This window comes from Carassius auratus, chromosome 10 (genome assembly GCF_003368295.1).
Source record: "Carassius auratus strain Wakin chromosome 10, ASM336829v1, whole genome shotgun sequence".
Classification (NCBI taxonomy): Eukaryota; Metazoa; Chordata; class Actinopteri; order Cypriniformes; family Cyprinidae; genus Carassius; species Carassius auratus.
Genome location: NC_039252.1, coordinates 5,791,194 through 5,814,552, shown reverse-complemented (window position 1 = coordinate 5,814,552; position 23,359 = coordinate 5,791,194). Strand labels below are relative to the sequence as shown.

The 23,359-nt window shown below is 38.0% G+C and overlaps 1 protein-coding gene across 3 annotated transcripts in view; it reads right to left on the bottom strand.

Moving 5' to 3' along the window:
- LOC113109661 (sarcosine dehydrogenase, mitochondrial) overlaps nt 1-23,359 on the bottom strand; it is a 60,988-nt gene that overhangs the window by 6,481 nt on the left and 31,148 nt on the right. For all 3 annotated transcript variants that reach the window (XM_026273367.1, XM_026273368.1, XM_026273369.1), the window contains exons 10-18: nt 17,775-17,865; nt 16,320-16,461; nt 12,334-12,417; nt 12,032-12,145; nt 11,468-11,606; nt 11,165-11,278; nt 10,854-11,001; nt 3,189-3,282; nt 450-612 (exon numbers count right to left, since the gene is read on the bottom strand). In XM_026273367.1, the coding sequence (XP_026129152.1) occupies nt 450-612; nt 3,189-3,282; nt 10,854-11,001; nt 11,165-11,278; nt 11,468-11,606; nt 12,032-12,145; nt 12,334-12,417; nt 16,320-16,461; nt 17,775-17,865 (1,089 nt within the window). The remainder of the gene's footprint in view (nt 1-449; nt 613-3,188; nt 3,283-10,853; nt 11,002-11,164; nt 11,279-11,467; nt 11,607-12,031; nt 12,146-12,333; nt 12,418-16,319; nt 16,462-17,774; nt 17,866-23,359) is intronic.

The following is a 23,359-nucleotide window of genomic DNA, read 5'->3' as shown; positions in this document are numbered from 1 at the left end:
CCAGTGCTGCAGTTTAAGGCTGAAAGCAGCATTAAGAATGATTTATATGTGTGTAACTATTGGAGAGCGATACAATAATGTGTTATGCTTGCGGTGTGAATAGAAAATGCATCTCAGCTCAATCAAGATCTGTTGAGTGAAACTCCAGTGGCCCAAACACTGTTCATCAACACAATCCCACAGTAAATCAACTGATCCCGACACACTAAAAGCATGCTTTTACTACAGCACCTCAAGAAACAGATCCCCGACACTCATAATGCATGAGGAGCCGTGGAAATGTCATCTTTTACCACTGAGCTACATTTTTATGCTTTCAGAAGAAAATGTAAGTGATCCTGTGCAAACTGTCGGACACAATCTTGGGTTATTGCGAAGGCATTGCAGAGTGTTTGTGTGGTTGAAAGAGCGGTTAGGTTGGTTGCTTCCTTAGTAATATTAACCCATACCTTTCTCAATGCTCAAGGAGTCAATGGCTCTATAGCCAGCATTGCAGATGCCAAACTTGGCCCCTGCAGCCATGACGGTGTGGTAGACGGGCAAACAGGACTCTTTAGGGACGTGAAACTCCCAGCCCATCTCCCCCACGAACGACAGACGCATGGCCCTCACCTATAAACACACACAACATACATTAATCAAAGAAAAATACAATTTTATAAAGACCCAAAACTGCATCCATTTGTTTGTGTCTGTACACAAGTGTACTGTAGTTTGTTTCATTACATGGCTCTCTATAATACTTGATTTGATTGAAAATTGGGTGTCATTTTTCTATCTTTTTGACCAGTAGATGGCACTGTGCCGAAACTACTCACATGCCCTCAATTCATGCTTCGTAAAAGGTTGGTCAGAATCCTCTAAAGCGAAGATATAGCCTCATGTCCATGTTTGAGCATGCTTTCTGAGAACGGTTTGGTCTATCGGAAATCTTTTGATAACTTTTTCCTAGCATTTGCTGAATGTGATTTGAGCCAATTTTGGTGGAAGATTTCGTAATTACGGTACAAGAGTTACATGATGAACAGAGTATTTTCCATAGAGAGTTCGAGTACATCGTGACAAATGAGGTGAGCAGTTTCAGAAGACTTTCTTCAGCTCAACTGTTCATTAAACTGAGCTGAAGAACCTGCCTCTCGCTCTTACCAAACACACATTAACACCCAACCGGGGATCAAGATACAGCAGCGGGCCAAAGAAGAATCAACAGCCCTAAACAGCACAGTCACTTAGATAATAGGCTGGCCGCGCTCCAGAACAGACGCAGCCGAGTGTGTGGATTGCTGAATGTGGCCCGAGGGGCTGAAATCAATCTGGCAGGGCTGAGATCATGTGAAGGAAACGATTATCAGCCAGCAACTAGCACTGCGCTCTTCAATGTAACCTGCAGGGAGATACAGTAAGCCTTTCCAACCATCAGTAGAAGTCTAATTCAAGACACTGTTTCAACAGCTTGAGATCCTGTTACCCACAATCCACTAGTCTTAGCCTCAGATAACCCATCTGCAGACCGTTCACAGGCCGCTTGAAGCATACTCAACCAAAATACTGGCAAAAATCGCCGGTTCCAATCTGATTGGCTGGCTTTATGCAGTATGTGGGAGTCAGAGAGCACATCTTCATCACCTGGCCGGGGTGAAGGTGCAGCGTTCCCAGCAGCTCTTTCATCAAAGAACCACTGGATTTGTTGTTTGCAATTTTAAGGGTAGAAAAAGTTTGAAAGATCCTCAAGTTAAAATTAAAACAAACAGAAGCAGGACAATGTATGTGCATATACCTGATTTCAGATTTACCCATTCTTAATGTCACAAAAATTCATTTAACCAGAATCTTTTTGTTTTTAGTTAAAAGTTTTATTCTGCAAGGATGCACTGGATTGATCAAAAGTGTCTATACAGACCATTTCAATGTTACAAATGATTTCTATTTTAAATAGATGTTCTTTTGAACATTCTATTAATCAAAATTCTAACAGTTTCAACAGAAACATGAAACTGCACAACTATTTTCAACACTGATAATAATAATCAGAAATGTTTCTTGAGCAGCAAATCAGTATATCAGAATGATTTCTGAGGGATCATGTGACACTGAAGACTGCAGTATGCTGTATGATGCTGAAAATACAGCTTTGATCACAGGATGAAATTAAATTGTAACATATATTCCAACAGAAAACAGTTATTTTAAAATGTTAATAATAGTTCACAGTATACCTATTTCTACTGTATTTTTTGATTGAATAAATGCAGCCTTTGTGAGCAACGGAGACTTAAATTCATATTTCCTTAAACGTTTGAACAGTACTGCACTTTTTAATGATACTTTATTAAGAAATAATCATTACAATTATTGAAAATAACCAATAAAATATATATTTATCTGAAATTATGAAATTACTGAAAAATAATTTACTATATGCTGTTTAAGTGGTGTTTTTGAACATCATTTTTTTTTTTCATATCCATGCACTGACTGACCACAAGCTCAAAGTCTATTTGATTAAGTTTTCACTGTTGTTTAAATTGACCAGCTGGCTAGTCAGGTCTAAGTCTTTGGTTATGAAGCATCTACAAGAAAATAAATCTACTGCAATGTAATGTCTTATGTATGCATAGATAACAATTATTAACTAGTTAACTGCATAACTAATTAACTGCTTAACTATTAACTGCATAAACTACAAACTTTTTTTTTTCTTTGCTTTTCTTGAAATACAGTTTTAAATGACCACCTTCCAAGGTGTAAAAGAGAAAGAAAGTGACGGAGTGAGCAGGGATAAGAGAGGATGCCATCAGCCAATAGAGCTGTGTGTCTATGTTAGTCACAAGAGTGGAAGCAGACCATCTGTCTGATGCACACACAAACAAACACAAACACATACACATACAGGACATGCAGAAACTGTATCACTGTGCATATGCATAAATACATATGCATAAATCAGCACACATCTCCTCAGTAAGAGGCATGATTTGAACTATCTTTCATGTCTATGACACATGGTGTGGGGTGAGTTATGAGCTGAATTTTTGGCTGGAAAAATAACAAAACTTGATGTATAATAATAGTGATGCTTTTGCTGAAGCGAGTGGCACTAATTAGAGCATAAGCACATGAGTCTGAGAGAGTCTGACAGAGCAGGAACTGCACAAAGATGGAGGTCAGGGAGAAACGGAGAACATTACCTTGTGTCCAGCGGCGTTCACTATCTTGTGTGTGGAGAAGGGAAACGCATCATTGCTGAGGTCAGAGTCCAGCACTTCCTGCAGCAGCTCACGGCTGTCAACACACAAATCACACACTTTACCCTCAGTTCACTGGAAACTAGCCCTGTACAGTCACCATAGAACCATACCAACTAAATCAATACCTCATAAATCAGAGTCAGCTTTATGAGTTTTAAAAGTTAGTAAATGTCTTGCTTTCCCAATTTAATCATTTAATTATATATATATATATATATATATATATATATATATATATATATATATATATATATATATATATTTTATTTTATTGTATTCATATATTTTAATGGTATACATGTTATAAATAAAATAATTAGTGAAATTGGAATAAATACAATGACCCCAAAAGTCTAGGGGCATTTAATCTGCACTTAAAGTGTGTTAATACTTACAAAATACATCAAATCAAGAGGCATTTGCATCAAAGAAACACCCACTTTTCAAGCAAAGCATTTCACAAAAGAGGTTTAAAATCATAAAACTTAAAATGAATTTAAAATAGTATTTTAAGGTAACATTTCATTCTAGAATAAATAATAACATAAGATAAATACAATAATTAGTAAAATCAAAATAATTCAGTGGTTTGAAAAGTATTTAGACACTTAATTCACACTTAAAATGCATTACTATATAAATAAATATATAAAAAATAAATAAAAAATCTATTATATATATAGACATGCATGTGTGTATTTATATATATATATATATATATATATATATATATATATATATATATATATATATATATATATATATATATATATATATATATATATATATATAATAAATAGTACACAAATATATTATTTAAACAAAAATGTAAGAAGTTTTTTTTTTTACACACACATACATATATACATCACACACGCACACACACACACACACACAAACACAAACATAGTAGGACACTTGAGCCACACTTAAAATGTATTAAATGTCATTGCATTATATAAAAATATCAAACCTAGAGAAAAAGCACACTTTAAGCAACAAATTAATATAAGAGCCTTGGTTATTATTATATATTCTTTATGGAATGCAGAAAAATGGCTTTGCGTCACCATTAAACTCTTTCTATTTCATCAGGTCATCCATCACTCTCTCTCTCCACCACTGCTCCTCTCCAGAAGTTCTTTCTATTTTAGACCTGCAGCCCTTGTCTGACCCGCGCTTTCCCTGCGACTGTGTGTGTGTGTGGGTGTGATGGACTTGTTCTAGCTGCATCATGTGGGGGGACGGGAACAGCTTGGCCTGTTTTGCATTAGCATGTGTGTTAACAAAAGCAGAAGGAGGCCTCAAGAACAAGAGTGTTTTGGGTTTCATGCTACATGTATCTAACAGAGGAACGCCACATCTGTGTGGGCAGAGAGAAGAGAGAAAGAAACAGTTTACAAAGGTGATGGAGGAGAGTGATGGGACGTATGAGGATTGAAATGATGAGGAGGAATGCCATGTTTTTGAAAGAGCACACCATTTGTGACAGTGTGTGTGTGTGTGTGTGTGTGTGTGGAGAGCTTTGGTGTACTTAAGAGAAGACTCCTCCCCTCCACCCACTCAAACATCACTCTGTTCACTGAAGCTCAAGAGGCCAACAACCACTCTAATTATACAGTGTGTGTGTGTGTGTGTGTGTGTGTGCGTGGATCTAATTAGGCGCTCTGCCTCTCCTTTAGCAGTGTCAGTTAAGCAAGGATCAGATAAAGTCTTAATGAAATCACTTTTCACCACAGAGCACAAATGATGAGAAACAGAGCGAGGCGCTGAACCAAAACGCTCTGAAAATCATAACGTGCATAACATTTACTAATGTCTCCTGAAAGAAATATTTCTGTGAGAGGTTACATTAAAATGAAGAAATTGATATTGAACTACAAAAAATCAGTTTTAAATGTATTCCTATACACACACACACACACACACACACACTACAAGTAACAGGAGCTACGTCATTAGATTATTATAATTTTTTTCAAATAATTAGTAAAGTAACACATCATCACACAAATGAACAAGAAAATATCTGAGTTACTTATAAGTAATGAAAGTGACTCTGTTGTCCTATTCATTCACCGACACCGACTCCGTATTGAGAGACATTTGGAGCAAGAGACAGAGGCAGAGACAGAGGTTTTTTCTTCAGCCTGACGCTTATTAATCTCACTCTTGGTGTTAAAGCACCTTTATGGTCACAAAAGTATACCTTCTGGGTTTTTCGGTTTCCTGTTAAACTTTTGGGTCTTTTCATAAAAACTAAATAAATCAATTAGTTACTTTTTTATGGAGTAACACAATATTGTAATGCATTAGTTTTAAAAGTAACTGATGCACAAAACAAACAAGCTAATAGCAATTTCATAGCAAGCCTCAATTAAATCTGTCATCATTTACAATGCTCAGTGACGTTCCAAACCTGCGACCGTCTTACTTTCATAGAACACAAAAAGAGACATTTAGTAGAATGTTCAAGCTGCTCTCTTCCATTCAATGAAAGTCGATGGGGACCAAAATCTATAACCTAAGAGACAAAAATAGAAGTAATCCATGTGGCTTGTGCGCTATATTCTATCTGTTCTGAAGACCTTCAGAAGTTTTGCATGAGGAACAGACTAAAATTTAAAATGTAATTTAAAATTAAATTTATGCATTTAGCAGACGCTTTTATCCAAAGCGACTTACAGTGCATTCAGGCTATCAATTTTGACCTCATTATTTGTAAAATGCAACAGCTTGGATATACTGCTATAAATAACTCCTTTTGTGTTCCAGAGTAGAAAGACAGACATGAGGGTGAATACATCATTACATGAATTTTAATTTCTTTGTGAACTGTTCATTAAAATTTTCTTTGTAGGAAACAACAAAATCTGGCTGCTTTGACTGATAAAACATCCTGATATAATATTCATCTGTAGAAGCATGTCTCTAGACGAAGGCAAAGCATATATTCACACTCCAGGAGTCCACATAAGCACACTGTCGCTCGCTCTGCTAACGCTGCATAAATCTCACTCCCTTATGACACCGGGATCATTTCAATATGCAGTCCTTCAGACACAATGTGGCTCATAACATCTTTACCTGAACACACTGCATCCTATGAGCTGGCGGGGCTATACTGTCTGTCACCCCTAAATAACATCTAGACATCACAAAGCCGCCTGATTTATGCTAGGAGAACAAGCTCATGAATCAACATCCTTTGTTGTTTCAGAAATATTAAACCTGGAATGTGTCGTACTTCAGGAAATCACATTTTGAGGGATTCTCACTGGAACATTTGGAAAGATGACCAGGAGATGAGACGGAGAAGCAGAGGAGCTGTGTTCATTAGAAACCCTGCTGTTCTCATAATGACGGAGTGACGGACAGAGCTGACAGGAGCCACGACCCTCTCCTAAACCATGAAGAGCACAGAGCAAGAGATGAGCATGAGGAGGGAGATTTCACAAAGCTGCTGACTCTTTCATCTCACTTTCATCTGGACATAAGAGGAAAAGGACTGAAGGACACAGAGCAAGGACATACTGTTGTGATGAGCAAAGCACAAGTGTTTTAAAGGGCTCAGATAATGAAAAATCTCATTTCCCTTTCTTTCCGAAGTCGGAGTCAGAAAGCCCTTTATTTGATACAAAGGTGCAAAATCCACTCATTCTGAGAGACTTTCTGGATAAAAGTCAACAGACAGGGATAAAAACAAAATAAGTCAATTTCATGCTTTTAAGAGCATCAGGCAAAGAGTTACTTTAATATAATACAGAGATATACTATAATATAATAGTCAATAGAGAGAGGGATATTTTGCTCAGACTACAGCATCTACCAGTGGGGGTTAATCTCTGATAATAACATTCATATTTTGATGTCCATGTAGTCCATTACAGCAGAAAAAAAAAATGTGTTTACATCCTGGTACAAAACGTTTTGGTCTATATAGCTAACTTTGCCTTTCATGATAACTGTGAGGGGGGTGAATTTTTTTGTTAATAACTCATCTGTTTAAATTATATAAAGCCTTAAAGTTCTGCATAATTAAGGGCGTGGCTACTTGAGTGACAGGTGGATTGCCGCTGCAGTCACAACTGTTGAGCTAGGTGGGTGTGGCTTCAGCAACTGAATCCCGCCTCTTTGCCCATTTTCGATTATCTGGGAGTGACGCGCTGCCAAGATGATGAGGGCCCGCTCCGCCCACTTTGAGCTTAAAAAACGCTCTTCAAAAATCTACAGGTGACGTCACGCACAACGTTCATGTTTTATACGGTCGATGTTTTTTACAGCTGATGAACAACACTGACAGCCAATCAGAATCCACCAACTTTAAATTGTTTGAGCATTTAAAGTGACAGATATCAAATGCAGCGCACACTTTTAATAAACGGAATCATTACATACAGAATTATCAATATGTGTTATGACACTAATATAGTTATCATTACAGTTAAAGACAGGGTAGGTGATTTGGTTTAAAAACATTTATGTTATACTTGTAGAGAGTCTCTTGACATCTCGACAGCAATCGTCTAAAAGTATTTATATGTACTTAGTAGTGATATCACAATCCTCAAATAATATTGAACCATTCAGTACAATATCCACGGTCCAATATGAGCTTTTTCGTTTAAATAATTTCTGTGGGTTTTATTTATCTGTTTGTGTGCCCCTGAGTCTATGTGCTGAGATGAGGGAACACTTCCCCGCTTATAACGCACATTTGAAAAAGCAACACACAACAAACTCTCCTGAAACTACTAAACCTGTTGTCCGACAAAAGAGAGAATTATAACTTGTTTTTACTTCTCAACATTGGTCAAGTGTTTGAAATAACTTCTTATCAGAATGAGGCAGAAAATATACTATGTACTCAAAGTCCCTTTCAAGGAAAGTCTGTTCACTCATCAGTCATATTCGCAATGCCTCTGGGCAGTCCTATCTAAATGAATGGGGAATCCTGAAATCTCAACCCTACCTTTTAAATTCTTGGTCATTAAGCCATTAAAATTTGGCCTAAAGATGACAGGTTTTTTAAAACTTTCATATATCCTAGATTCATTACATGTAAAATAAAACATTTCAATGGTTTTATTTGTATTTTTTATTTTTATTTTGATGATTAGAGCTTACAGCTCATAAATATCAAAAATCCAGTATTTCAAAATATTTCTCTCTTTGATCTGGCCAATCGAGTACAGTAATATCATGGTCAGCAAACCGCTTGGAAGTGGTTTTGGCACTGTGGGCAGGTGATAAAGGTGCTGGAAAAGGAAATCAGCATCTCCATAAAGCTTGTCTGCAGATATAAACAAAGTGCTCCAAAATCTCCTGGTAGACTACTACTGCACTGACTTTGAACTTGATAAAACACAATGGACCAACACTAGCAGACGTCACAGCACCCCAAATCATTACTGACTTCAGAAACTTCACACTGCACTTCAAGCAGCTTGGATTCTGTGCCTCTCCAGTCTTCCTCCAGAATCCGGACCTTGTTTTCCAAATGAAATGCTAAATTTACTTTTATGTGAAAAGAGGACTTTGGAACACTGAGCAACAGTCCAGTTCTTTTTCTCTTTAGCCCAGGTAAGATGCTTCTGACGTTGTTTCTGCTTCAGAAGTGGCTTGGTAGCCCTTTTCCTGAAGACGTCTGAGCATGTGACACTTGAGGCACTGACTCCAGTTTCAGTGCACTTGTTAAGCTCTCCCAAAAGTTTGAATCAGCTTTGACTATTCTCAAGTCTGCGGTCCTCCCTCTTGCTTGTGCACCTTTCCCTACCCAATTTCTTCCTTCCAGTCAACTTTGCATTTAATATGCTTTGATACAGCACTCTGTGACCATCCCCCTCCCTTTCAGTAATGACCTTCTGTGACTTACAGTCTTTGTGGAGGGTGTCAATGCCAGTGCCAAGTTAGCAGACTTTCCCATTATTGTGTTTTCAAAGAACAAGTGATACCCAGAATTTATACTGTAGGGATAGTCATTTAAAGAGCCAGTAAGATGAAAATTCTAAGCTTCCTATCACTGTTTATAAGTCCTGTACATTAGGTTTAAATCCATCCAAGGTTTAAAAACATTGTAATTTTGTCAAAATATCATTTTAAAATTACCTCAATTCTTAGAGATCCCCAAACGGTTCGCGCGAAGCTGTTCAAAAGATTCAGTTTCCTTAAACCCCACCTTTCGGTTGCATACTGTGTTCTGATTGGTCAACTGACATAGTTTTGATTTGTTGTTCCGCACACAACTTCACGGTAAACGATGTGTTAGCATCTGTTTGGGGTGAATTATGTCTTATTCCTCTTACCGCGAAGCAAACAGTAAAATAAAAAACTTGAACAGTCTCCGAGTCTCGCTGCTTTTTCTTCTGTGTGGGTGTATTCAAGCCGCGCGCTTCAGTTTGAATCTGAATAGCGCGTTCAGCGCGGGGGCGTGGTCACATTAGATATAATGAAGAGAGACATGAAAAACAGACATCGTGTTGTTTTCATATGGATTACTTTACCACAGAATATCTGTTTTCGGCAGCACTTGTTTAGTTTTAAAGTAGACATGTCAATCTTTCTATAGATATCTCTCTCATGTCTCTTTGTTGAGTATTCACGGAGTTACACTTCATTTTAATGACGTGTTTGTAAATGAAGATCAGCACAGACAGGCTGCAGACAGCACACATACTGATAAGACGCTCGGGAGAATACAAACACATAACTTCATAATCATACTTCGTGTTGTGATTCGGAGATGCTCGTTGGTCTAAATAAAGTTGGTAATGAACCCTCTTTTATGGCCAAAGGCTTTGAAAATCCCGCTGTACTCACTGAGATTAGAAAAGCAGTCATCAGTGAAATGTTGTGAACACAACAAAAGGGATTCGTTGTACTGCTCTGGTATTGTGGTAAAAATGATATTTAGCCATTGGTTCTTCTGATCTTCATTCTTTGGCAGTGAAAATAAAACAAACTTGCCTTTACAATTAAAAACACACTGTCTCCTCGACATGATGCTATCACACCAACCAGAGCGTCTGTGTGTGGGGGGTGGGGCAGGTCAGAGTTCGTTTCTCTCAAGACGGTAGGCGGAGATTATTATGCAAAGTGCTCCTAGTGACGTACATAGAGATGGGCAAAAGATTTGAAATCTATAACGACTCGTTTCAGCGATTCAGAGTCGACTCCTTACTTTAGAAGCCAATAACTTTATAAAACGTGTACTTTTTGGTTTAATTACTTTGCACATTGTTTACACTGATGGACAGCTACATCATACACTGTAATACAGGTAATTTTTGATTTCCCATCTGTGTGGCTCTTTAATGAAACTCAAATGTAAATATTGTCATATTTTTAAATACTTGACTTTCATTAGCTGTAAGCCCTAATCATAAAAAAAAAAACTTTTGAAATGTTTTACTTTACATATAATGACTCTAGCATATATGAAAGTTTCACTAGAAATAAGTTACAAAGAAAATGTAACCTCTTCACGATATTCATTTTCTTTTTTAGATGCACCTGCGTGTGTGTGTGTGTCTGTGTGTGTATGCATATACAAGTTTATATAGAGCTTATTTATACAAGTGTGTACTTGTGTGTACTTGTGCTAACCTCTTGGGCCCCTGTATGCTGATCATGCCCATGTCCTCAGTGTGGTCTATTAATGTGCAGCGGAAACCCTGGTCCTGCAGCACTGCCTGAATGTGGCTCCAGTTATGCTGCGCCACACCACCTCCGATGGCCAGGTAATACGCCTCACCTTGAGGACAAACACACACACATCAAGAGTGAGGTGAATACAAACTCCCCACATCCTCATCACATGATGATGGGACGCACAGGACTTCCTCTTACTTCCTATTTCTATGCCTTACACATCAGATCTGTGACCCTGAACAAAATAAATCACGTGTGTCGTGTACCATTAGATTCGGGTGTCAGTGGGAGGTGGGCAGGGCTTGGTTCCAGACGACTGACAGTGAGGTCAGACTCGACCCCGCCCCTCTTGTTTAACATGCAGGTGTAGACTGTGGACCCTGAAGCACACAAACGGTCAAGATGATTACACTTCAGTCGGGTTTACCACTGAAACTATGTGGTCAGACAAGGAAATGAATGTCAATGAATACTGTATATATGTGAAGAATAGAAAAAAGGAAGTGAAAATACATGCACTGACTCATTGTGCTAGATGGAGGATTGAACTGAGAGACAGAGCTTCTCACCTGGAGCTTTGTTGACATCAGCTGTGAACAGCCAATCAGCTGCCTTCTTTGCATCCGGACCAGTCAGGTAAAATTTACCAAAGTAGGACATATCAAACACAGCAACAGCATTCCTGCAGCTCAGACACTCGTCCCGAATCTGGCATTAAACAAAAATGTGTAAAATCATTTTATATACAAAAAGAAAAACAAACGCAAAAAACCAACACAACACAAAAGAAAAAATGGAAAACAAAACAGAAAACTAAATAACATAAAATAAAATAAATCACACACAGCAACAGCATTCCAACAGGTCAGACTGAATCTAGAATTAAATTAAAAAAATAAAAATATATTTTGTAAATATTTTTAAAGCAAACAACAAAAAATACAAACACAAAAAACAAAAACAAAAAAATGTAGATTAAAAAACAAACAAAATTAAAACGCATTTTAAAAGCAAAGCAAAACAAAACAAAACCACAATCTATTACATGCTGAAAACAAACCTGTTCAGTCATTCAGACAATAAATTCTCATGAACAACTGATGCTAGAAACACTCTCAAACACACATGCTCACCACATCGTGATGTGGAGGGAAGTCAAACGTATACTCTTTGCCCAGTATCTCACTGTATTTGTAATCAGTGTTTTTGGGAACATCATAGGCACCGTAGTAATCATAATCCAGAACCTGAGAAAAGGACAATTGCAATTGTTTAGAAGACAAATCAATTAATCAATCAATCGTCATCTGATACAGACTTCAGTGGTTTGGTTTGAGTGGGTTGCATGAGTCACAATGAACACAGAAAAATTTCTGCCCTATAGAATCGTGCATTTGTGCGAGTGTGTGTGTGTGTGTGTGTGTTGAGATCTCACAGGAGCAGGTCCACCCCGGTTGAACCATCCGGGTCTCTCCCAGCCGTGTCTCTCCTGAAACACACAGCCCTGTTCCTGTAGCACCTGTTAAACAACACAACCATCAAATATCAGGCCAAAAATGAACCTCAATCCCTGTAGCACTACATTCATTGCTATATCACCACTGAAAGTCTTATCTTCATTGATCTGTGATGTATTCTACATTGTTGTTGCAACTTCTGCTGATTCGTCTGCTGATTATCTAGCTGGTTAAAGGGTTAGTTCGGCCAAAAATGAAATTATGTCATTTATGTCTCACCCTCATGTCGTTGCAAACTTGCAAGTATTCTTATGAATACTAACAGTTTTAGTGAACACTAAAATGTTTTAATTGAAACTTAACTAGTAATGAAAAATATAAAAAAATATTAAAATACTAGGGCTGTTGATCGACTTAAAAAGTATAAATTGCATTAATCAATTACATTTTCACACTGATTTTAAAATTAATGTTAAAACAAAGTCGGTATTTAAAATACATATATATTTTAATTTAAGCACTTTTTATTTAGTACTATAAAAGCAAATATTAATGGCACCATTGCTTAAAATGGATTAATATTATATCCAATAAATTTAGTTTTTTTTTTGAGGATAAAATTACACTCATGCAATACTGCAGTATCATTTAAATGGCAAAATTATTTATTTTATTAAGCATTTATTAACAATTCTTAACAAATTGGCATTATTTATTTTTTAACACATTAAATGGCAAATATGTGCAGAAATGACTTTATTTTCCCTAAAAAAAAAAAACATGTTGTTTTTCACTTGACTAAAACCCACTGACATTAAAAGTACAAACAACTTGAAATATCAGAAATTAGATCAGTTGGCCAACTTAGATTAAATGCCATGAAACCACCATCAAAATCATATTTTGAATGCATTTTTGAAAGCTTCCTCTGAAATGTTTACACTTTTTGAAGAAGCTCAGTGCCATTCTCACCAACTTTCCCAGTAACTTTCCCAGTTGTGAGCAACTGTTTTCTTCACAGTTTACTGTGTCATTGATGTCTTCACACAAATATACTGAGGCATGGGGTCTTTAATCATGTAGGTAAATGTGATATGATGCCCAAATCAATCCGGGTTTGAGCAGAAACGCAGTGCAAACTTGTCCACACAAGAGTTTTGGATGTGCTATCCTTCTCTCACGCTTTTGTTTAGCACCGCTCGAAATAACCCGTCACGATTTCTCCAGCTATTCTTGAGCTCTAAAACAAAAAAGAAGGAACTGTTCCTCCCTCCGTCCCGGCCCCCCACACAGCACCACGTTCTCTCTTTCTCTCTCCCCGGCCAGAGAAACACCAGTTGCTAGGCAATTTGCCCTCCTCCTCCAGGGTTTTTGAAGTCCATACATTATTCTCCTGGAGTAAAGTACGAGCTGACGAGCTTTCCATGAGTCACGCACAGCGGCTCCTCGTCTTATTCAGCATCAAACACTGTTATTTATTGTTTTTGATAATGATAAGGTTAACGTTTCTTTAACAGGCTCAGGCTAAAAATATGATTTGCAGGAATTAATTTGGCTGCTGTTGCCATGCCAATGAGCCACTCGGGTACATGCTGTCCATGCCGTTACTTAACAGAGCAATTTATGGAAGTGTGTGTCAGAATACACACTCTTAGGTGCTGGTAGAGACTGAGAAGAAGAGTCTGGAGGTAAAAACAAACCTGAGAAAGATCCTCAAGCTGCTTTCCTAAACATATCATGTGGTGTCTATAAGATTGGGAGTTTAAGGAATAGTTCACACAAAAATGAAAATCTGTTATCATTTATTCACTCTGATGTTGGTCAAAATCTTCAGTGGGAGACAAAAGGAGACGGTCAACCTCCAAAAATAACAAAAGGTCTTTCTCTAACAAATGGATAAAAAGTGATGTTGTGATATTTATTTTTTTCTGTTTTATATATATATATATATATATATATATATATATATATATATATATATATATATATATATATATATATATATATATATATATATATATATATATATTACTATTTTAATTATTTTAATTTTTTTTAGGAATTCTCACAAAAGAATTCTCACAAAAAACAACAATTTTTCAACATAAAAAAGAAAGAAAAGAAAGGTTCCTGGGTTTTCATTGGTGCATTCCCACTGTTTTTCACCCATTTAATAGCCAATAAAATAATCAGATTTTTATTGTCATTATTATTGAATAAAAATATTAAACAAAATAATAAATACATTGCAACACAACTATTGCACTGTAGAATAAAAAAACAGGAATATTTAATAATAAATAACTTTATTTTATAGCACACTTTAAAATTACAATACTAAATTCACTAAATCTTTTGTCATTTTCAAATGTTATATCAAGCTTTTATTTTGGTGGTTTGCATAATTTTTCGAAGGGAAACATGGCACTACATTAATTTACACAAGAGTAGCTTGTGATTTCAATACTTCACATATATCTATGCATATATTAACACACATACTAATATATACACATTGTAAAAAATTATATGATCAGTAAGTCATAGCAACTTATGTTTTTACATTAACTCATCAAAATAAGTTGATCAATTAAAAAAAGTTATCAATAAAAAAAATATAAATATATATAAAACTAAATATTTTTTTTCATATATTACAAGAACTTTTAAATATATTTTTATATAATTGAATTATATATTATATAGATAGAGATATTTTTTGTATATGAGATTCAACTCAAGATTCAAACAAGTCAGTTTAATGTAATTTAAGTTTAACTTAAAACATTAGCTGCTACCTTGAATTTTGTAAGTTGAAATAGGTGACTTTTTTTTCTGTATTTATAATTCAATTCACGTTTAGCAATCACACAATATTTTGCAGTCCTTATAAAAACCCACATTAAATGGAAAACAACAGCCTGAACATTCTTTCAAATATCTTTGTTTGGAGTTCTACAGAAGAAAGTCTGTAAGAGTGAGTGAATGTTGACAGAACTGTAATCTTTCCTCAAACACACAACGTTGCACAACTCAACGTTTCCACATATTAATATGGATAAAGAGTGAAAAGTTCACTTTTGAGATTAGATGAAAGGCGGACGTCTTCTTAACCAAGTTATATCAGTATCACATCCCTTTGCTAGCACTTAGCTGGATTAGCTCAGGAAGATTTCCAAGCTGGAATAAGATGAAATATTCAGGAGGAATGTCTAATTTATAGTCATCTTAGTGAGGCTCAGTGGTCTAAATGAACGCAGACTGTTATTATTGCTAGCTATCTATATTTCAGCAGGCTATTATTCACAAGGATGAAGTCTTCTTGTGCGGCTTCACGCCTGGAGCCTAGCCAGAACAAAGCGGTATTTTTGGAAACACTTAAACATCGTCTTTTTAGCAGTAGCTTAGCAACAAGTCCTTCGAGCCCCACAGATGCTGGCAGCGAAACACTGGCTAATAGATTCACACGTAAGACTTTTGGCTAGCTAAGTGTAAGCCAAGTTGCCAATCGTGAGATTTCTCAACTTAAATAATGATTTACACTTAAAGGAATGGCGCTTTGATGTAATTAACACAATTTGTTCTCGAGATAGGCTTGTGGAAAGTTTGTAGTCTCAATATGAGCATTTACAAACTGACCGGAAGACAGAGAGAAAGAGAAAATGAGGAAGATGCATTTTTTTCCCATTAGTACTCCGCTACATCATTGTCTTGACAAAGCTAATTAAGCTCACTACTAAAAGTGTGTTAACAGCAAAAAATACCATCTACCTGATATGTTCTGGACATATTTCACTACAAAATCAGAGAATCCTTTAGATAAAATGAGCTTTTTCCCCATATGGGCCCATTTAATGTGCATGCATGTATAGGAAATTATATTTAATTATTGTGGACAGTAAAATAAAGACGTCTCGAGTCCGTGTTTCAAAGGGGATAAAGAGAAGAAAGAGCAGGGCTGAACCTGGTGGAAGGGGTCTTTCCTCATGTTGCGGCTGGCCAGAGGCTCATCAAACGGGAAAACTACTGAATAGTTTTTGGCATACGACTCGTGACTTCGCTCTCGGATCCATCGGTTGTTGTTGGTCAGGGAATGGTGGAACCGCCTGAGACAGCACAAGAGAGATCAAATAAGAAACTGAGACACACATTCAGATACGTAACATCATGAAGGCACAGGAGTGAATGCTGGCGCAGGCTGGAATATGAGTTCAGAGTGTCCTGAATGCAGCTGACCATGTCCTGAGCTCAGGGTCATGAGGCTCCTTTCACAGATGCGATTATGCGGCCACTGAACACTGCGTATGAACAGAACCTGTGTGTGGTGTTTCTAACACTCCTTCAGACTCTATTAGTTATTTATTAGAAAGCTTGATCATCGTGATGTTTGGTGTGGTTAATGCTTCCTAAATGTCTGAATTCTTTCACCAGTTTGGACAAAACACCATTTTAAAATATGTCAGTATAGTCTTATTAAAGGCTGCAATAATTGTTTTTGATAACATTTTCTAATAAAAAAAAAATAAAATAAAAAAAAAAAATCACAATTTAACATCATTAAATAATAATAAATAATAAGCTCTAGGTTTGCTGTGCTTATGTGTGGGGCTGCACAATTGTGATGATTTAATAATAATTTAATTAATATTTAATTAATAATAATTATGACTATTATTAATTGTTTAATAATACGTATTATAATTATTAATAATAATTTACTACTTAAAATTTCATAGAGGACTATTTTAGGAAAATATAATACTAATTATTTTGCATTGGACTATACAATTACATTACAACTAATATTTATGGTTGTCTGAATTTCGTAATTTTTCATCCAGCTGTTATTTTGGCAGTAAACCGAATGGATGGAAAAGTTTCTCTTTTGTTGACAAAAGCTGGGTTAGCACTGAGTTTGTGCGGGCATCGTTTACTGTGAACTGAGACTAAAACAAAAAGACTAAAAACAATGGATCATGAGCTGCTCACATGTAAATAAACATGAAGCAGTGCTTCACTTTAAAACATGCAGTGCATTTATTTAATTAATGTGCAGCTCTTATGATTTAATCGTCGCATTGAGTCATATTGTGATTTTGGCTTTATTTTGAGTAACCCTAGACTTAACTGTGAACTTATCACTTTCACAATCTTTTAGAAAATTAAAAAATGAATAAGTTACTGGTTTTAATCATCTAACAATTGAATGACTCATTGAATAGTTCCGCATGCATTTCCCTAAAGCAACTACGGTCACAAGTTCCATCGTTTCCAACAGAGTTCAATGGAACTAATGACCCCAATTAGCTAATAATGCTTTTGGGATACGCACCCCAGAATAGTTCTTGACTCAGTGAAGCGCAAATAATTACTTGTGTCACGACTAACTCAGAAAAATGCTTGTTTGCACAAAACGCACCTGATATCATATCCGTACATGTCTTTCTCGGGACGGCCGTGAATGATCCAGTGAGCCAGCTCTTTGCCGCATCCTCCTCCTAACATCATACCTGCCAATCAAATCACAGAGGATACGTCAATCATCATCCCACCACATTCATAACTGACATCCAACTTCATCCTACTTCAGACAATCAAACTTGTGTTTAACAACTTACAAAGTACTTCTCTAGAAACAATGTGACACAGCTGCCAATCAATTCATCACGAACGAGACCCAAAAGAGTTGCACCATCAGAGCAAATCAAACTTTGCCAGCTCTGAGCGGACAGGAGAGGAATAATGAACAGAAGCAGAGTACTACCAAGGAGGAATGAAGGACATCGTGAAGTGAGAGACAAATCAAACGGGGAGTGAAATAAATGGGCGAGTGTGAGTGTCGCGGCGAGAGCCAGTGGAGATGTTAGCGTGTCTCTAAAGGACTTTAGGCTCATTAGCTGGCTGATGATTTCATTAACATTAGCCAGCAACCACAGAATTGCTGAGTAATGGCCGCCTTGAAGTCCATGCCATGTCATCGCTTAAAGAGCCACACAGATGGGAAATCAAAAATTACCTGTATTACAGTGTATGATGTAGCTGTCATTCAGTGTAAACAATGTGCAAAGTAATTAAACCAAAAACTACACGATTTATAAAGTTATTGGCTTCTAAAGTAAGGAGTCGACTCTGAATCACTGAAACTCAGGCACGTGCAGAGGGGGGGGCGATGGGTGCTTGAGCACCTGCCCCTTTGCCCCTTGGTGCCCAAAGTGCCCTTTTGTCAAAGCAAAATATTCTCAATTTTTTTTTTGTTTTTTTTGTCATAACGTACCCTTTTGTGAATGCCTGCCAATGCCCAGTCTAAATATTAGTAAAATTTCTGAATAATAATTAAGCCATCAATAAGATGACCCACATGATGACCTTTCACCTGACGACGACCGGGAAGATTCGTCATGCGGCGCGCGCATTTTTTAATTGCCAGAGGATATTTACAACACCGCGGAAGCTGGTAAGTGGTGTTTCATTCTCAGCGAAGTGATTTTGATATTTATTTACTTATTATTATTTTACAAGAACGACGAGATATGAGAACATGCAGATATGTTGTTTATACTGCAATGTGTAGCTGTAGTGTAGAAGTAACGTTAGCGTGCTGTTTGAGGGAGAATCGTTTCACAGGCATCGAGGGCAGAGGCGTCATGCCCATTCAAAGATTTGTGAGCAAAGTGGATTTTAAATGAAGCTTCCAAATTCAATGCTAAATTCAAATCTGTGTTCGCTGGCTGACGCTGAGCCAGAGACAGACGCGTTCATATAACGCTTCATGATAACCAATCAGAAACGATTCTGTTGCATCAGAGACGTGCAGAAGAGTCGTCACTGAAACGCGGTGTTTTGTTCACTTGCTCGCTGACTGAATTATTTAGCGAATTCTCTCATAAGAAACAACAAAATTGCAGATGTGCATAATGTAATGTAAAGTGCTTCAGTGATTTTAATGGGAGTTTTTGAGAGTGCCTGAACTCTGGCTAGACTGAATGAAAATGTTCTTTGATAATATAAATTTTCTTTACTCTCTGTAAAATGAAAGTGTTAAAATAAGTAACTTACAATATTGTTATTAAAATTTACATTAAATGCAAATTCAGTCATATTGAAAATATTATATGGCACTTAAGTAAAAAGTCGGGGTGTTATGTGTAGTTAATAGATGTAATAAACAAATCCATACTCATCGGGAAGAAGGAGGCGGGAACCGGCGCACAATCAAAAAGCACTTTAATAATCAAAAGTAAATACAAAACGGCGCACCAGCCCCTCACGGACGACTGGTGCGCATAAATAAAAGCCAAACACATAAACTAATGTCCCAGGCCTGGTCCTCTCTCGTCCTTCACGGTCGTCACTCCAGTTTTATATCCTTCCATCTCCTACGTGGGACTCGATACTAGCGGTGGGGCTCAGGTGTAGCTCATCTTCAATCACTACACCTGGCCTCACTCCTTGTTCCCACGCCTCTCGGCCCCGCCCCACTCGCCACATACCCCCATCGCCCCTCGCAGGCCGGGGGGTACTCCCGAGACTGCGCTCTACTCCCCCCCCCCCTTCCCTCCGGGGGAGACCGCTCACGGGGACCTGCGGGAGGAGCGACAGGGACGAGAGAGGGGAGAGAGAAAAAAAAAAAAAAAAAATCCGGTTCCCAGACGCACTGCTGCTCGGCCCTCCACCGGCTGGGTGATCTCCTCCGCGGTGCCCGGCGGTGGCACTGGACGGCCCTCGGCGGACGGCACGACACTCCTCCGCCGCCCGGTGGACGGCGACGGCTCCTCCGATTTTGGGCAGCGGCAGGAGTCCCCCGTTCCCTGCCCCTCCGGATTCCGTCACGGAGGCGGCAGGCTCCGGCCCCCTGGCGAACGGCGCCGACTCCTCCGCTCCCTCACGGACGGCAGCCGCCCCTCCTTGTCGTGGGCGGTCGGCAGCGAGCTCGCCCGTCCCCGGCAACTCGCTCCAGCCCACCGCCTCGAGCGTCCATGGCGGCACATACCTCGCCAGCTCGAGGGCACCGCGGATTCACCACAGCGGCAAGGGATCTTCAGCAGCGCGTCCCTCCTTCTCCCGGGTTTCAGCACCACTGTAATAAACAAATCCATACTCATCGGGAAGAAGGAGGCGGGAACCGGCGCACAATCAAAAAGCACTTTAATAATCAAAAGTAAATACAAAACGGCGCACCAGCCCCTCACGGACGACTGGTGCGCATAAATAAAAGCCAAACACATAAACTAATGTCCCAGGCCTGGTCCTCTCTCGTCCTTCACGGTCGTCACTCCAGTTTTATATCCTTCCATCTCCTACGTGGGACTCGATACTAGCGGTGGGGCTCACTCCTTGTTCCCACGCCTCTCGGCCCCGCCCCACTCGCCACAATAGATTACACTACTTTTCCATATATTGATTAAATAACAATCTATAAAGGTGCAAAACGGGTTTACTTACACGTTTGAGAATCGAGATATTTCCTGATATATTAAGCATGTTTAGAATTGTTTTGAATAAAAAGAAAAAATAAATACAACATAATCCTATATCAGTTATACAGTGCTTTCGTAGCATGACTTATACCCCCCAATGTGCCCCCTCAAAAATCATGAATGCATGACGCCCCTGATCGAGGGGTCTGGTCTTTTTATGTTATTTGACTAAACTTTTATTATATTACAGTATTTATTTTTTAACACGCAGAGTGCCTTAAAATAATGATCACAACACTGGTAAGCCTTATTCAGATTTTCTCATTATCTGAATTATCATTATGAAAATAAAAACAATTCAGAAAGGAATTAAAATATAATTATATTTTAAAGGTGACACAAAATATATATATTTTTCTACAATAGCAACAGTGTTTACTACAGCAAGACCACTTTACCCTGTAAACTCAATAATATCTCTCTCGAAATAAATTTACAAATATCAATGTCAATATAAAATGAATAATATACCTGACCTGCCATCAAAGTGCAGTGTCAAGGAGATGAATAACACATGTAGCCTGTCATTTGTTAACATTGCAAAGGTGTTACATTTTAGACAACAAGAACTACAACAGTAATAAAAATATGAATCACTATATTCCAGTGTATCAGTTGTTTAATGTTTTGTATCAATATTTAAGGTGGACTTATTGATTAGGTGCAAGAGTAGTAGTGATGGTTAAAATAATAGATTAATGCTGAAATAGTAAATTGAGCCTTGTACCCAGATGGACAGAGAGTGGATAGTAATAGATCAAATGAGGATATGGAGTTGGAGGAAGAAAAAGAGGGAAATGTAGAGGCACAAGGGAAGTCGTGGCCTAATGGTTAGAGGGTTGGACTCCCAATCGAAGGGTTGTGAGTTCTAGTCTCTGGCTGGACGGAATTGTGGGTGGGGGTAGTGCATGAACAGCTCTCTCTCCACCTTCAATACCACGACTTAGGTGCCCTTGAGCAAGGCATCGAACCCCCAACTGCTCCCCGGGCGCCGCAGCATAAATGGCTGCCCACTGCTCCGGGTGTGTGCTCACAGTGTGTGTGTTTGTGTTCACTGCTCTGTGTGTGTGCATTTCGGATGGGTTAAATGCAGAGCACAAATTCTGAGTATGGGTCACCATACTTGGCTGAATGTCACTTCACTTCACAAGTGCCAGAAAGAGATCAGGTAACAAAAAGCCACGAGACAGAGGCTGGTGAGAAAGAGGAAAATGTAGAGGCACAAGTGTTTTTTATAGGTTTTATTATAACAGCTGTTCCTAATTATTCTGTGGAACAGAGAAGAAAAAGGTATCAGGTTGGGACAATTTAATACATTTCAGTTTCTAATCCCAGAGTTATTATTAGGTGGAAAGAATTATTATTATTATTATTTTTTACTCTTAAACTTAAAATTGACTCTTCTAATCTGTTTCTTTTTCAAAACTGCATCACAGCATTTGCTGCCGTATCAATACATAATCATCCATATCGACATGTGAATCGACAAGGAATGCATCACAATATATTGCTGTATTGATATTTTGAACCACGCTATTTAAACCTTGTTCCATGTGCCCCTTTGATAATTTGAGCACCTGCCCCTCCAAAGGTCTCTGCACGGCCCTGCTGAAACGAGTTGTTAAGGATTTCAAATCTTTTGCCCATCTCTATGTACGTCACTAGGAACACTTTGCATAATAATCTCCACCCACCGTCTTGGGAGAAACAGAACTCTGACCTGCCCCACCCCCCCACAAAGTCCGAATCACAATCTCAACGCGAAGTATGATTATGAAGTTATGTGTCTGTTTTCTCCCGAGCGTCTTATCAGTATGTGTGCTGTCTGCGCTGATCGTCATGTACAAACACGTCATTAAAATGAAGTGTAACTCCGTGAATACTCAACGAAGAGACATTAGAGAGATATCTATAGAAAGCTTGACATGTCTACTTTAAAACTAAACTAGTGCTGCCGAAAACAGATATTCTGTGATAAAGTAATCCATATGAAAACAATGCGATATCTGTTTTTCATGTCTCCCTTCGTTATATGTAATGTGACCACGCCCCCGCACTGAACGCGCTATTCAGATTCAAACTGAAGCGCGCGGCTTGAATACACCCACACAGAAGAAAAAGCAGCGAGACTGTTCAAGTTTTTTTATTTTACTGTTTGCTTCGTGATGAGAGGAATAAAGCATAATTCACCCCAAACAGATGCTAACGCATAGTTTACCGTGGAGGTGTGTGCGGAACAACCAATCAAACCTGACTATGTCAGTTGACCAATCAGAACACAGTATGCTACCGAAAGGTGGGGTTTAAGGAAACTGAATCTTTTGAACAGCTTTGCGCAAACCGTTTGGGGATCTCTGAGAATTGAGGTAATTTTAAAATGATATTTTGACAAAATGACAATGTTTTTTAACCTTGGATGGATTTAAACCTAATGTACAGGACTTATAAACAGTGATAGGAAGCTTAGAATTTTCATCTTACTGGCTCTTTAAACTCTTCAGCATTTCTAGAGCACTCATGACAAAGC